This window comes from Mus caroli, chromosome 11, assembly GCF_900094665.2.
Source record: "Mus caroli chromosome 11, CAROLI_EIJ_v1.1, whole genome shotgun sequence".
Lineage (NCBI taxonomy): Eukaryota > Metazoa > Chordata > Mammalia > Rodentia > Muridae > Mus > Mus caroli.
In genome coordinates, this window is record NC_034580.1 from 105476393 (window position 1) to 105490938 (window position 14546).

The 14546-nt window shown below is 48.0% G+C and overlaps 1 protein-coding gene across 1 annotated transcript in view; it reads right to left on the reverse strand.

Moving 5' to 3' along the window:
• Positions 1–14546, reverse strand: part of Wipi1 (WD repeat domain, phosphoinositide interacting 1) — a 38016-nt gene that overhangs the window by 6474 nt on the left and 16996 nt on the right. The window contains exons 5-8 of the mRNA XM_021177768.1: positions 4718–4815; positions 3710–3802; positions 2758–2828; positions 1999–2106 (exon numbers count right to left, since the gene is read on the reverse strand). Coding sequence (XP_021033427.1) covers positions 1999–2106; positions 2758–2828; positions 3710–3802; positions 4718–4815 — 370 coding nt within the window. The remainder of the gene's footprint in view (positions 1–1998; positions 2107–2757; positions 2829–3709; positions 3803–4717; positions 4816–14546) is intronic.

Consider the following 14546-nt stretch of genomic DNA (forward strand, 5'->3'; position numbering starts at 1 on the left):
ACTGACCTTGCCAGGCAGAGGCTGTGCCCGAGCACAGTGTTCTGGCCACAGAGACACATCCTTCCAGCAATAACTAAAGAACATCAGGGCCCGCGTGTCCTTCAGAAGAACCACATTTACCCCGTTAAGAGCTTCCCCGGGCCGCTGCTTTCTTACATTAAAAGAGGCTTACTGATGATTGCTGGACTTCCAAAAGAAGGCAAGGGAAGAGATTCAGATGGAATAGATATCTGGACCCTGTAAAATCAGCTCAGAAGCCCGAAGCAGGTTCAGGGAAGAACAGACAGATTCCCTGCGAAGGCTTCCTGAGCCAGACTCAGTAGGAGGCAGGCCTGCAGGCAAGACACTCGGCTTAGAGCCATCTGGTACCCAGCATTGAAAATATTCAGGTGCTCGGTGGGAATCTGGGAGCTTCCCTGAATGCATTGAACTTCATCTCAGGGCCTGTGTTAGACAAAGAGGTCCATGAACAGTGAGCGACACAGCCGTCGTGGTGTCCCATACCATGGCCAGCACACTGGGGACTGGTGCAAGCCCCCAGGTGTGTTTTGGGAGCACCTGCTATGAGGTCACTGGCTTGTGGGACCTGATCCTGATATACAGCTGTGTGTGACCTTCAGACTAACCTGTCCGGGACTTGACACATCTGTAGTAATGGTCCTAGAGCCTTGTGCTCCAGAGAAATAACATAAAGACTTTATAGTTAAGGTTGGGACACAGCACAGATGTATAAAAAGCCAAGCAACATGAGAAGCTATGTAACATGGTCCAGATAGGACCACAGCGCAGAGAGAGGTGGGTGAGTCCATAACATACGGTTTTCTGTTTTGTCACTGGAATGTGGGAACAATCACTAAAGCCTCTGGCAGGCTTCCTCAGGGGAACCAAAGCAGGCAACTCAGCAAATGATGTGTGTGTGTGTTTAAATAATAAATAGTGTCTCTATGGTGGAGGGGTCTGGGAGTTGGTGTCCCTGAGGTGGAGGAATATGGGGGGTGTGGGGGTGGCTCCTGGATCCTGCAGGTAAGGGAGAAGCTTAGATTTTATTACCAAGAGAAAAGAGAATGGAGGAGTTTGGGGAGGGGGTGTCATGTTCAAAGGAACATTTCCAGCAAGAAGATGCATACAGGCTGGCACTGTGTGGCAGTTCCCTCACCACTGAAAAATTCTCTCCCAGCAGACAGAACTAAGATTAAAAATGGAAGCCACATTGCCCAAGACACACCAATGCTTCTCAGACACACTGAGAACTCAAGGTTCTGCCCGTGGGCACCATTGGCCACTCACACACAGCAGGGGTGGGAGAGGGCAGTGAGTCTCTAACCTAACCACGTTGACTGGTGGGGGATGAGGTGGGGGTTGGAGTGAGGGTGGGGCTTAGGAGTACGGACGAGGTAGGTGGGCGCACTGCTCAGTTGTGGTACCATGAGAGTGAAAGGCTGTCATAGATGGCTGCCTTCTAGGGCCCGCCCGGGCTGCCGCCACAGCCGCTAAAGATTTGGAGACTGTTAAGCAGAGACTAGAAAGCAAACACAGTCTGAGGAAAGTGTGCAGAATAGAAATCTTAGGTTTAACTTAAAATAAAAAAAGTCCTCCTCGGCTCATGTTTTGAAGTTGGTGGCACTGTTGTGATAGCCTCTGGGAGGGGAGGACTCGGCTATGGGAAGAAGGTCATGAGGGAGTGGACCTCCGGAGGTCATATGAATCCCGTTCCAGCCTATTCCCTGCTCTGCAAAGATGGGAAGAACCGGGACCACTGGGCTCCTGCCCTCCTAAACCCTGCTGAGCCGAGAGGTAGGTAAAACTCAGGATCCCAGACCTAGATGTTGTGCTTCTGTGCAGGACGCCCCAAAACATTCTGCCAGCACGGACTCTACTACACTGGCAACAACACAGCAGCCGGGCCCAGCTTAAAAGTGAAGCTCCAACGAACACACGCAGAATAACGGGGGGCTACTCCTTCCATCTGGTAGGAATTCTGCCTGGCCCCGCACTTGCCTGTCTGTCAGGTGTTCCATCTTGAAGATGTGCACAGTTTCCGTGTTGCTGGAGGCACACAGGAACTGGGAGTCCATACTGAACACCAGGGAGCTGATTGTCACATACCTAGAGACAACAACAACACATGGGCCGATAAGCCGGAACAGGGAGGGGCATCACCTCCCAGTTCTGAGAGGGAAACGTGTCTCGAAGGGCCAAGCTATTCTAACCCCCTCACCCCCACCCACAACAGTATGCGGTTCATGTTTAAAAAGCCACATGGGAGAGATTCAGGGGGAGGCCCAGGCTTAGGTAGAACCCACAGGGCCTGGCCCTTCCTCTCAGCCAGAGGGTGGGAGTCCTGCTTCCTTAGCCTGTAGACCTCTCCAAGGTGCTCTGAACAGACCCAGTTGCAAACCTCTCAGCCAAAAAAAACGGTACCAACCGCTCACATATGATGGTGCCCTCTATTTCCCTTTGTGCAGGGATCAGACATTGTGTCCGGAGTGTGATTCGCTGGCCCTCTGCTTTCTCCCGTGCTGGTTTCCCTCCCATGGCCATATCAAAAGACCCTGACTTCTGGTCTCAAGTCTCAGCATTAAGCCCCCTCTTCTTTGCCTTGTTTTTTTACAATGCCCCCACCCCCACCCCCGTGGGGCCCTGAGTCTATTACTTGGAAAGCATTTAACCCCTAGGAGGAGGCTGTAGGGCCTGCCCCTGCCCTCTCCCCAGCCAGCTGCCAGGGAGGTTTTTATGAGACGGACACTGGACACAGACCTTTTCATTCCTCGACGAAACTCATAGAGCTTCTGCCCCTCGGGAACAGAGAACACTCGGATGACAGTGCCCTGGGAGAGAAAGCAGACGGCCTTTTCCTAAGCACAAATGCTCCACACAGAGATGAGGTCCCTTCCCATGGCAGTTTGCTCTACTGACTTTGAGCATCTGTCTCTGAGGAGGAAGCACAAAGCTTTGGGTGCAGGGGCATTTTTATTTGTATATGTGCCAAATATGAATTCTTGGAACTCTGTGTACTCAGTGTAAAATTCCCTCCCCAGCCTTGTTCAAGGCTCTCTCTCTCTCTCTCTGTGTGTGTGTGTGTGTGTGTGTGTGTGCGTGCATGTGTGATCACAAACTGTTCTGGGTTTATAGACTATTCTATCTCTGCTTCTTAAAATATATCTGGTTTACATGGCATTTGAAATGTAACTTGATCACCTTCTTTGTTTATTCTGGTCAACAGAGTCCAATCTCTCCACATCTGTGGACAATGGGGACATGCATCCTTATCTGGGGACAACAGGCACATGGACTTCTCAGTAAAACCACAAGTTTTTTTGTTTGTTTGTTTGTTTGTTTGTTTTTCGAGACAGGGATTCTCTGTGTAGCCCTGGCTGTCCTGGAACTCACTCTGTAGACCAGGCTGGCCTTGAACTCAGAAATCTTCCTGCCTCTGCCTTCCGAGTGCTGGAATTAAAGGCGTGCATCACCACGCCCAGCTTAAACTACAAGTTTTTATGTCAGTGTCTTGCTTCTGCGTTGCTGTCTGCCTTTGATATGGACAAACCCACTGACGGACCACTGCAGGCAGTCTCACCCTGAAACCACTTCTGAGCAGGTCTAGAGGACCCGTCAGTCTTCACGTTGCTATTACTGCTCCAGCTGCAGTCTGGGCACCTCAGTGGGGTTCTGCCAGCCCAGGCAGGAGAGGAACCCAGAATCCACTTACTTTTTCAGACGCGCTCGCTAGCTTGGAGCCCGAGGAGTTGAAGGTGATAGCGGCCAGCGTCCCCTCATGGGCAGCAATGGTGCACACCGTTTTCTGTTGGTGTTGGGGAGAAGTGCAGATCAATACTGGTGAAGGGGGAAGATGAATCCCCCCACCCCCTTGCTCTCGGCCTTATCTCCCTGCTCACTACTGGGCTACTTGTGGTTAAGCTGAGAACCGTTTCCTATGGAGCTCTTCCTCCCCCTCCCCCTTGATCCCTGACCTCGCTCTGTTTTGGTGAACCAATGAGTTTATTGAGGGCATCTTACAGGGTCTTGGGCAACTTAGCAGTGGCTATGCTACTGAAGAAAATCTCTCCCCTATCCCCACCATAAAAAATTAATAGCCTACATGGAGCTGGTTCTCATAAGCCCCTCGCCCCAGCCCTTCCATGACAGGCCTGATCTAGTACAGATGTCAGGGTTACTGACAATCTGTGTCATGTCCAGAAGGCAGCACCCTATAACCACCTACCCTTTCTCCTGGGTCTTCTGTCCTACCCATCTCATCTTCTGTGACATTCTCAGAGCTGTGTGTGTGTGTGTGTGTGTATGTGTTCCTTACCCTGTCTTTGGGAAGGTGGATGACCAGCTATGTGCCTGACACAAAGCCAGGCTTTTAGGGGATCTTTCTGCTTGCTTCTTTAGGGGATTTCCAGAGTGATCCTGCCCTGCTCTATGAACCGTCGGGGAGCAGAGGGTAGCATAAGCAGATGGACTGTGAGCTGTCTCACTGATTTCACTGTGGGCAGGTGTTCTGCCTTGTTTTGGCACCTGCCTCACAGTGATGTTAACTAATATTGACTGTGAGCTTCAACACAGATGCCCTTTATTTTCCTTCACCCAACTGCTGTGGCCAGAGAGCTCCCCCATACAGCTCACCCCACTGCAACAAGGCCTCCTTATCAAGTCTATTCACCAGCTGGCCAGGGCGGGCAGGCTGGTACACCAGGGACCGCTGTGAACTTACCAGGGAGTTTCCATCATAGAGTACAATCTCGCCTGTACTCTGGCTTCCAGGATAGGCCAGGTAAGAGTTGGAATGGTTGATAGACAGGGCACAGAGACCTGGCGAAGAACACACAGCATGAGGCCAAAGGAGCACAGCTGGAAAGGGCACCTGAAAACCATGTGTCTCTACTGCCACCTGCTGGCTAGGAGAGGAACATGCTTGAGAATTTCTGTAGCTTGTTCCAGTCCTTTCTTTTTGTCACCCACACTCCCGGGGTCGCATAGCTGAATAGGGACACAGTCACAAAACGTTGACAACCATGAAACATTTCTGAATGCACAACAGGCAAAGATTAATTCGGAGTGAGGTACATACGGGATCTGGGGTGTTTCTGCAGTACCGGCCTGGTTTGCATCTCTTCGCTGCAGCCTTGGTTCTGAACACACAAAGTGCACACACCATTCTGTGTGTGCTATCACACCGCTAACACACGCAGCCTTCCGAGCACCTTGGCTCAGACTCATGGCTACCATATGCTGTGAGCTGCAGGGCTTTACTCTACACAAATTTCCCTACCCTTAGAGAAAAAGTAACAGTTAATAGGAAGCTGAGACATTCAGTGTTTCCTCACACTGCCTGGAATGTTACTATCACATTGGTATTGTCTTGTGTTGGAAAAGTTCGGAGCTGAGACTGAAGGAAGGAACATCCAGAGACTACCCCACCCGGAGATCCATCCATCCCATAAACAACCACCAAACTCAGGCACTATTGCAGATGCCAACAAGATTTTGCTGACAGGACCCTGATATAGCTGTTTCCTGTGAGGCTATGCCAGTGCCTGGTAAATACAGAAGTGGATGCTCACAGTCATCTATAGGATGGAGCACAGGGTCCCCAATGAAGGAGCTAGTGAAAGTACCCAAGGAGCTGAAGGGGTCTGCAACCCTATAGGAGGAACAATATGAACAATATGAAGCTCAGTACCCCCAGAGCTCCCTGAGACTAAACCACCAATCAAAGAAAACACATGGTGAGACTCATGTCTCTAGCTGCATATGTAACAGAGGATGGCCTAGACGGCCATTAATGGGAGGAGAGGCCTTGGTCTTTCAAAGATTCTATGCCCCAGTATAGGGGAATGCCAGGGCCAGGAAGCAGGAGTGGGTGGGTTGGGGAGCAGGGGGAGGGGGAAAGGGAGAGGGGCTTTTCAGAGAGGAAACTAGGAAAGGGGATGGCATTTGAAATGCAAATGAAGAAAATATCTAATAAAAATATATTAAAGTCATTAAAAAAAAGAAATTGTTCTCTGAGTTGCTGATTTGAATTTCATTTTAAAATGGGTAAATGAACCAAGACAGTGGTGTTGCACATACACTTTTAGTCCCATCACTTGGGAGGCAGACACAGGATCTCTGAGCTTGAGGCCAGCCTGGTCTACACAGTGACAGCCAGGGCCACACAGGGAAACCCTATCTTGAAAAACAAAAACCAAACAAAACAGAAAGTGAAATGAACCTTGGCTTGGGATTTGAACACAACGCCTAGTTTTTGAAGTAATGCTTCCTAGTTTTTGAAGTAATGCTTTTGGCACTACCAACTATAAAATAAAAAAATACAGAATCATATGATCAGCTGAGATTAGATTACTCATGTGAAAAGAAAGAAGCCCTTCTGTGTCATCAGTGTGGAAACTTTACTGTCTTCAGGAAATGGTGAGATTATACCCAAGAATTATTTTAAAACAAATTTATGATCTATTATCAGCCAGTGTTTGATATATATATCTATTTTGTCTGCATATATGCTCAGAACCATTTAAAAAAAATTCTTGAACTGAGAAGGGGCTGTTAGTGGTAAAAGTTTAAGAAATCCCGTTCTGAACAAAGGATTTGAATGGAGAAAATCTGCAGGAGACCTCTCGACTTAACACTGGCAGTGACCCCTCCACTGCTGAGCACTCAGACCTCGGGATACAAAGAATATTCTCTTTCACATTTTTCAGCCCAAGGCACTCAATCACAGGTTCGCTCTCTTCCAATCCCATTACCCTCTGGAGCCCTGTGAGAGTTCACTCCTAACCGAACAGGACTTCCCAGTGGGGAAGGTCAGCGTGCTTTAGCTTTTCCTGAGTGCGATTAAATACAGTTAGCTAGGAACTTCATGTTCAACTACCGGAAAGGCAAACGTTTTCTATCACATCATCCATGCTGATAAGGGAGGGCGGAGCCTCCTCGGAGTGGAAGTCACTGGAGGTCTGCACTTTGGTTGAGGCGGCAAGCCTGGCCTTTGAGAGAAAATTTGCATCGGAATATGTTGGATGTAAGATGCCTCCATATCTTTTGGAAGTAAAGGAAGCCAAGGAAACTCTGGAAGTGACACGGGCCATTTTTATTATAAGGATAATGGGGGTGGGGTGGGGACAGTGTCCCTGCAGCACTGAGGGGAGATTTCTCACCCCAATGACTGAGGTTAGTGGTCATACATGGTAGGAATTCCAGAGCCAAAGCTTAACCGGAAAACGATCTTCAAGAAGATCATATGAGAGACATCTTCTTAGATAATAATAAAAAACAATAATGCTGGCTAGCTTTGTTGTAAACTGGTGTATTCAGTGGGTTCTTATAAAAAGCATTTGTAAAATTCTAGACCCAGGCTAAAAGGCTCCTTACTTATCCTGAAGGGGAGGAGACCCGGGGTGGGGGTACAAAACCAATTATGACTTGAAACTAGGTCCTGCTTCCTGCTCTGGCCTCTGAGTATACAGCCAGGCCTCTGTCTGCGCTTATCTCTTGCAGCACAGAACTCCACGAGGAGGCTGGCTGGCTGCCCTTAACTGCAGGTGCCAGCACAGCTGCGAGCCCCTACCTGGTCAAAGTCACTCGGGGGCCTTTGGCACCATGAGAGGCCACCTTCCCCGCTGCTCTGTGAGACTCTGCTCCTGACTCTGTGAGGGCTCCAGATGTAATTTCAAGGGCAGCTGGGGGTGTGGGGTGGACAGAGGGACTCTGGCCCCGAGACATGGAAGAGGGAACAATATTACGTGGGTTTGGGTGGGTGTCAGGTGGGGAGGGGCAGGGGGACAGATTGAGATGCAGAGTACGGAGGAACTTGTGTTGACTGAACCAAATGTTTGTGATCTTGCAGGGAAGCGCTAACAACTGAGTGGGGAAAGAAAAAAAAAGCATAGTGAATGGGGCGGGGTAGAATGCTTCCTTTATAAGCTAGAAGGCCTAGATTCAGAGCCTAAGATCCATGTCAAACAACAAACACCTAGCTTTACACATACACACACACACACACACACACACACCCTGAGATGAGTAATCACTTCATAATTACTAGGAATAACTCCAATTTCAAAGGGCAGCTAGAGATAGAGAGATGGCTCAGCAGTTAAGAGCACTGGCTGCTGTTTTCGAGGACCCAGGTTTGATTCCCAGCACCCACATGGCATCTCAGAGCTGTCTCTAACTTCCGTTCTGGGGGAATCTGATGCCTTCTTCTGGCCCCCACTGGCATCAGGCACACATCGTGCACAGATTCCCATGCAGGCAAAACACCCATTCACGTAAAACAATTTTTTTGAGGAAGCCAATAAATGCAGGTGAGGAGATGGAAACGCTGGATGCTGTGTACAGGGGTGTGAACTGGGGCAGTGTGTTAGTTATCACACAGTTATCACACGAACTGGAAATTCTACTCTCACGTACACACCAGAGAGAAATGACAGCAATGTCAACACAAAACTCTTACATATGAATGGGTGCACTTAACAATTATCCATTAGCACCAAAAGCTGGAGATACAGAGGACGGGAGAGGCGGGGGTAGTTGAACCAAAACTAAGGATGTAGGAAAATCCACAGCTTGGTAAACTAATTTAGAACATTTTCTTTTTTAAAAGGGGGAGTTTGAATGTAGCCACCCTCTGGGTGGAAAGATGCTTTCCCAAGAAGATATGGGCTATTAAATGAAAATCTCTATCTCAGACATAAGACACCTCATTGTAAGTCATTGGTGAGCGAGAACCCTGAAGTGCCCCCCCCCAAACACAGGCTTTTGGTTGCTTGACGTAGCTACATGGTGAGATAATATTACTGATGTTTAACACACCAGGATACAAGGAAGTCAGGCTTGAACTGTCCTGGAAACTTCCTCCCTGCAGGCCACCAGAGGAGAAAGGCCACCAGTCGTATAACCCAGTGGGCAACCCTGCATGTTACAATACCAACCTAACAGATAAGAATGACCTACTGTGGCAATGGCGGTGCAAAGGTTATGGAGACAGCCGGCAGCTTTTGAGTAGAATCTGAGACCTACTCTACAAGAGAGGATTTATGCCTGAGACTGAAAAGCTGATCAAAAATCCAGAGCTTTGGAGGTCACGGGCTCTAGAAGGAACGCTCTCCTGTGGTCTTGCTGAGGGATGTGTGGTCAAACTGCCTCCTAAATATTTATGCGGATACACATAGATCAGTGCTGCCGTCATCCTCGGCCTGATCACCAGGCAAGGTGGACCCTGAAGTGAGCAAAGTACTGAGACTAAGTGATCACTGAGTACTCAGCCCAAACTGGGGCATCTGTGAGAACCTTCCTCTACCCAAAGGCTCACAAAACAGCACAGAAGGGGCAGAAAGATCGTAAGTAGGGAGAGGAGCGCTATAAAATGCTGTCTGCTGGACGTGACATGACAATAGTACTCACGAACTCATCACAGACCCGCACGAGACTCATGTAAGATCAAGCCAACAGCATCAGTCAACATTCCCATAGGGTAGCACCAATGGACTCAGTAGGTTACCCCCCCCCCCAAAAAAAAAAGACCTGAAGCAAGGATTGAGAAATGAAAGAGTGAAAACAAAGATATTCTCTTCTATTTTTTACAAGGTGGAAACAATTCATGTGAACCAACTAATGGGGGTATACCATGTCCTTCCAACAGGATGGTCTTTGCCAATAAGAAGACCTGAAGCCAAGCGTGAAGTGACGGAGATGAGCCCTGGAGACAGCAAGTAGAAGGCAGTCCTGAGGGACCACATGAAATGGTCAGTGCAGGACAATGTTTAGTGACAGGAGGAAACTGGGCCTTACCCACAGCTAGGGGAATATGAGGCGGCAGCTGAGAGGCATAGGATGCCTTGGGGGAAGGGTGCTGAAAATGTTCTAAAATTAAACGTGGGTCTGATGAGACAGCTCCGTGGGTAAAGGCGCTTGCTGCCAAGCCTGACTACCTGAGTTAGATCCCAGGAGCCACATGGTGGAAGGGGAGAAGTGACTCGTGGAAGTCGTCCTCTGACCTCCGCATGTGTGTGCAAACAAGTGTAATAGAATACACACAAGGACCTCCACATGTGTGTGCAAATAAAATCGCAACAATGGCTATACCTTTCTGTACATACAGCAAAGCCTGTTATGTACTTCATTTATCTTTTTATTTTTATATATGAGTGTGTGTGTGTGTGTGTGTGTGTGTGTGTGTGCATGTGTGTGCCATGTGTGCACAGGTGCCCCAGGGAGCCAGCCAAGTCACCCTGAAATGGGGATTAGGAACCACACACTGGGGGTCCTTTGGAAGAACAGCAAGAGGTTTTAAGTGCTGAGCCATCTCTCCAGCCACAGACGGTTCACTTTAAATGACTGGATTCTATGATATGTGCATTGTATATCAACACAGCTTTGGGTGGGTAGAATTAACTTTGATTAGTGTGTGTTAATTATACAGCAATTATGACCATCTCCTGTAAACATGAACATTCTAATATGTCCATCTCACTGCTGTCTTTTGTTTTTTTTTTTGTTTTGTTTTGTTTTTTGAGACAGGGTTTCTCTGTACAGCCCTGGCTGTCCTGAAACTCACTCCATAGACCATCTGGTCTCAGACTCTGAGATCTGCCTGCCTCTGCCTCCTGTGTGCTGTGCCCAGACATTTTCGATTACCCATCTTACCCTCCCCCACCCCTTTCTCTCTCTCTTTTATTTTTTAAAATGATTTATTTATTATTATACATAAGTACACTGTAGCTGACTTCAGACACACCAGAAGAGGGCGTCAGATCTCATTACTGGTGGTTGTGAGCCACCATGTGGTTGCTGAGATTTGAACTCGGGACCTTTGGAAGAGCAGTCAGTGCTCTTACCCGCTGGGACCAGACCTTTGCTTATCTACTTCCCCGATTTTTAAACTATGGAGAGCATCCTTGTGGCTGAGGGAGCCAGGAGTCTTTGGCCAAACACCTGTAATTGTCTTTTGGAATTTTAGGTCAGGATATAAATATCCCAGGGAGGAAGAAAGGCTTTAAGCTAACTTTGAATTTTTCTGTCACACCCTGTGTAGAATTAGATGTAGTTTCTCTAACAAGAAAGGAACAAAGGATATTGGTAAAGACAGGTGTCCTGTGACATTCAACCCCTTACTAGACAGCTTTGCTTCTGGGCTGGCACTCTGACACCCCACGTGACTTCAGAGAGAGAGAGAGAGAGAGATCCTGAACAGACCTGTGCAGATTTAATGAAGTGCCCAGCGATGCTTAACTCAAGTTCATTTGGTTGTCCATCCCATCTCATCCCATCCCATCCCATCCCATCCCATCCCATCCCATCCCATCCCATCCCATCCCCGAGTACCCTCCCCCACACTACCATCCAAGTCTCAGAACAGTTTCAACCAGCTACATGGATCTCTTTTCTGACTTGTGGAAATTGCTCCAGGTGCAGCCATGACAGCTTTCTGTTTCTGTCACTGGTGCCACATACAGTCATTTTAAAAATCAAAGTGGGCTCTTTCTTTGATATTATTTTCTAGTATAAAAGTGCTGGTGGCAATGCCCAGAAAACACAGAGAAGGGGAAAAGGAAAATAAAAATAAAAAGGCAGCCAGATTTGAAACTCAGGTTTTCTCTCCTTTCAGCATTTGACCATTTTTCTATGTAGGCATGAGGTTTAAAAATTTTTTTATATTTATTTATTGGGGGTATACTGGGGAGACACACATGTGCCAAGATATGCATGTGGAGGTCAGAAGACACGTGGGAACCAGTTTTCCCTCTCTTTTGTGGGGCCCCAGAGGTCCATCTCACGTCCTCAGGCTTAGGGCCAAGTGACTTTACCTGCTGAGCCATCTCACTGGCCCAGGCAGGGGGTTTTAATGTGGCTTCTGGCCTTGTTTTAGACTTGACGCATATTTTTGTAAATAGCTGTTATTTTGCTGCGATTGTTTTGCCTAGAATTCCTCCACATCTGGAGAAGAAGGGCCCATTATTAACTCAAGCATCACATGACCAGAATCGTAAGGCAGCCCCTCCATCCTTCTCCGTCACATGCCAAACTTTAGGCAGCGAGCAGGAAGTGCTTCATAAAGCGTAGTTAATGCCTCTGAGGACATTCTCCAGGGATAGAGGCTGCAGCTCACTGATGCAGTGTGTGGAGCTGTGCAAGGCCTTGCACTCCAGCCCCACCACCACTTACTCAACACAATTTCCAATTTCCAGAGATAGAAAGTCAAGAAACCCACTGAGTGTGGTGTGGTATGGTGTGGTGTGGCGGTGCCTGCCTGTCAGTCCAGCACTTAGGAGACTGAGGCAGCAGGATTGCAAGTTTGAAGTCAGCCTGGGAGAATAAGACTTTATCTCAAAAGACTCAGAAGAGGGCCGGAGAGATGGCTCAGTGGTTAAGAACACTGACTGTTCCTCCGAAGGTCCTGAGTTCCAATCCCAGCAACCACATGGTGGCTCACAACCATCCATAATGAGATCTGACACCCTCTTCTGGTGTGTCTAAAGACAGCTACAGTGTACTTACATATAGTAATAAATAAATCTTTGGGCTGGAGCGAGCAGGGACTGAGCGAGCAGAGGTCGTGAGTTCAATTCCCAGCAACTATGTGATGGCTCACAACCATCTGTACAGCTACAGTGTACTCATATACATTAAAATAAATAAATAAATAAATATTTTTTAAAAAAGACTCAGAAGAAAAGAAAAGACAAAAGAAAAGAAAGAAAAGACAAGAGAAAAGAGAGGATTGTCCCATGTACTGCAAACACTTTTTGCTGCCCTGGTTGGAGATTGTTTACATTCCATCTGCAGAAAGGCGATGTGCTGGCCAACGATCCTGGGCTCTCTTGGATGAGCACAGGGATGTGTGATCCTGAATATTCCCTGTCTGTCTGAAGTGGTCAGTCAGTCTGTCTGAGTGGTCAGTCTGTCTGTTTGAAGTGGTCAGTCTGTATGACTGAGGTGGTCAGTCTGTCTGTTTGAAGTGGTCAGTCTGTCTGTCTGAGGTGGTCAGTCTGTCTGTCTGAGGTGGCCAGTCTGTGCCATCCACCACATCCAGCTGTTCTACCACTGGTAGGGTTTTCATGGAGATTTCCACTCTTTCCTGCTCAGGGCACAGACTGCTGGCTGGCAGGAAATTAACTGTCAGCCGGGTCTGGCCAAACTCTTTAAAGGAAACAGCCTGTCATCTTAGACACAAGGGAACAGGCATGACACACACACAGAGAAGGAAGGAAATTTACAGTCACCTTAGACACTGAGCAGCAAAGTAGCAGGGAATTCCTTACAGTCCTTCTGACCCCCAGCCCCAGATGGAAACACTCAGAGCTTGGGCAGTAAAGCCAGTGTTTCCATAGAAACGACAAAGTGTGCATACAAGAAGGTTCTGGGCACCCGGTGAGTCCTGCATGCTCTTCCCCGTACAGAGGCCGCTGATGCTTGCTGAGGGAAACGGATGTGTTGTCCTGAGAGGGGCTGCCGTCTGGGACGAAGGGGACTAGAGGGTGAGGCTGGCTCATCAGACAAGCACAGAAAGCACCTGGGCTTATTTACACGTCATGTCTGTCAGTTCTCACAAGTCGGAAACCATCACCCCAGCTCACTGCCATGAAAGGCAGTTCGGAGGAAGCAACGGTGGCAGCTGTGTGTTTTGGGTTTGAGACTATTTGGGGCTATTGGTCTAAAAGGACATTAGGTGTCTAAATGGATGTGCTGTGGTTAGCTTGCCCCCATCTTTTAGATCAACATGTCCATGAATCCGGTTGCAATGTTTATCTTTTATTTTTCTCATGTTTTTCAGCAGGGGGCAGGAAGCAGGGTCTCAACTATGTAGCTCTATCTATCCTAGAACTCACTCTGTAGCCCAGGCTGGCCTCAATTCACAGGAATCCTCCTGCTTCAGCCTCCTGAGAGCTGCAATTATGGGTGTGTGTCACCACTCCTGTGTCTAACTTTTCTTGAGATAAAAGTGATTCCGTTTTGGCAGAGGTTGGGCTGCACACTGTGATCCTGGTATTCAGGAGGCAGAGGCAGGAGGATCAAGAGTCTGAGGCTAGCCTGGGCTATAGTAAGATCCTGTCTCAACAAACAAGACTTAATCCCTTTCATCAAGAGCACAAATAACCTCTTGCTTTTAATTTATTCTCTCTCTCTCTCTTTTTTTTTTTTTTTTTTTTTTTTTTACCTCACTGCTAAACTTAAGCAACCAATGAGTTTTCTGGGCTGCAGAGAAATGACCACAGTCACACATTGCAAACCAACATTCCAGCCAAGGATAGACTACATACACAACAGTTTTCACCTTCCAGCCTGAGTTTTCTAGGCTACATCATCTAGGTTTGCACAAGGAGACTGTGAGGTTCCCAGTCACAAAGCCAACAAACGTCACGGTTCTGGCACTTGGTTATTACGGGACACATGTCTGTACATTGGATTAAAATTAACAGTAAGAATTGTTTCCCAGCCGGGCGTGGTGGCGCACGCCTTTAATCCCAGCACTCGGGAGGCAGAGGCAGGCGGATTTCTGAGTTCGAGGCCAGCCTGGTCTACCAAAGTGAGATCCAGGACAGCCA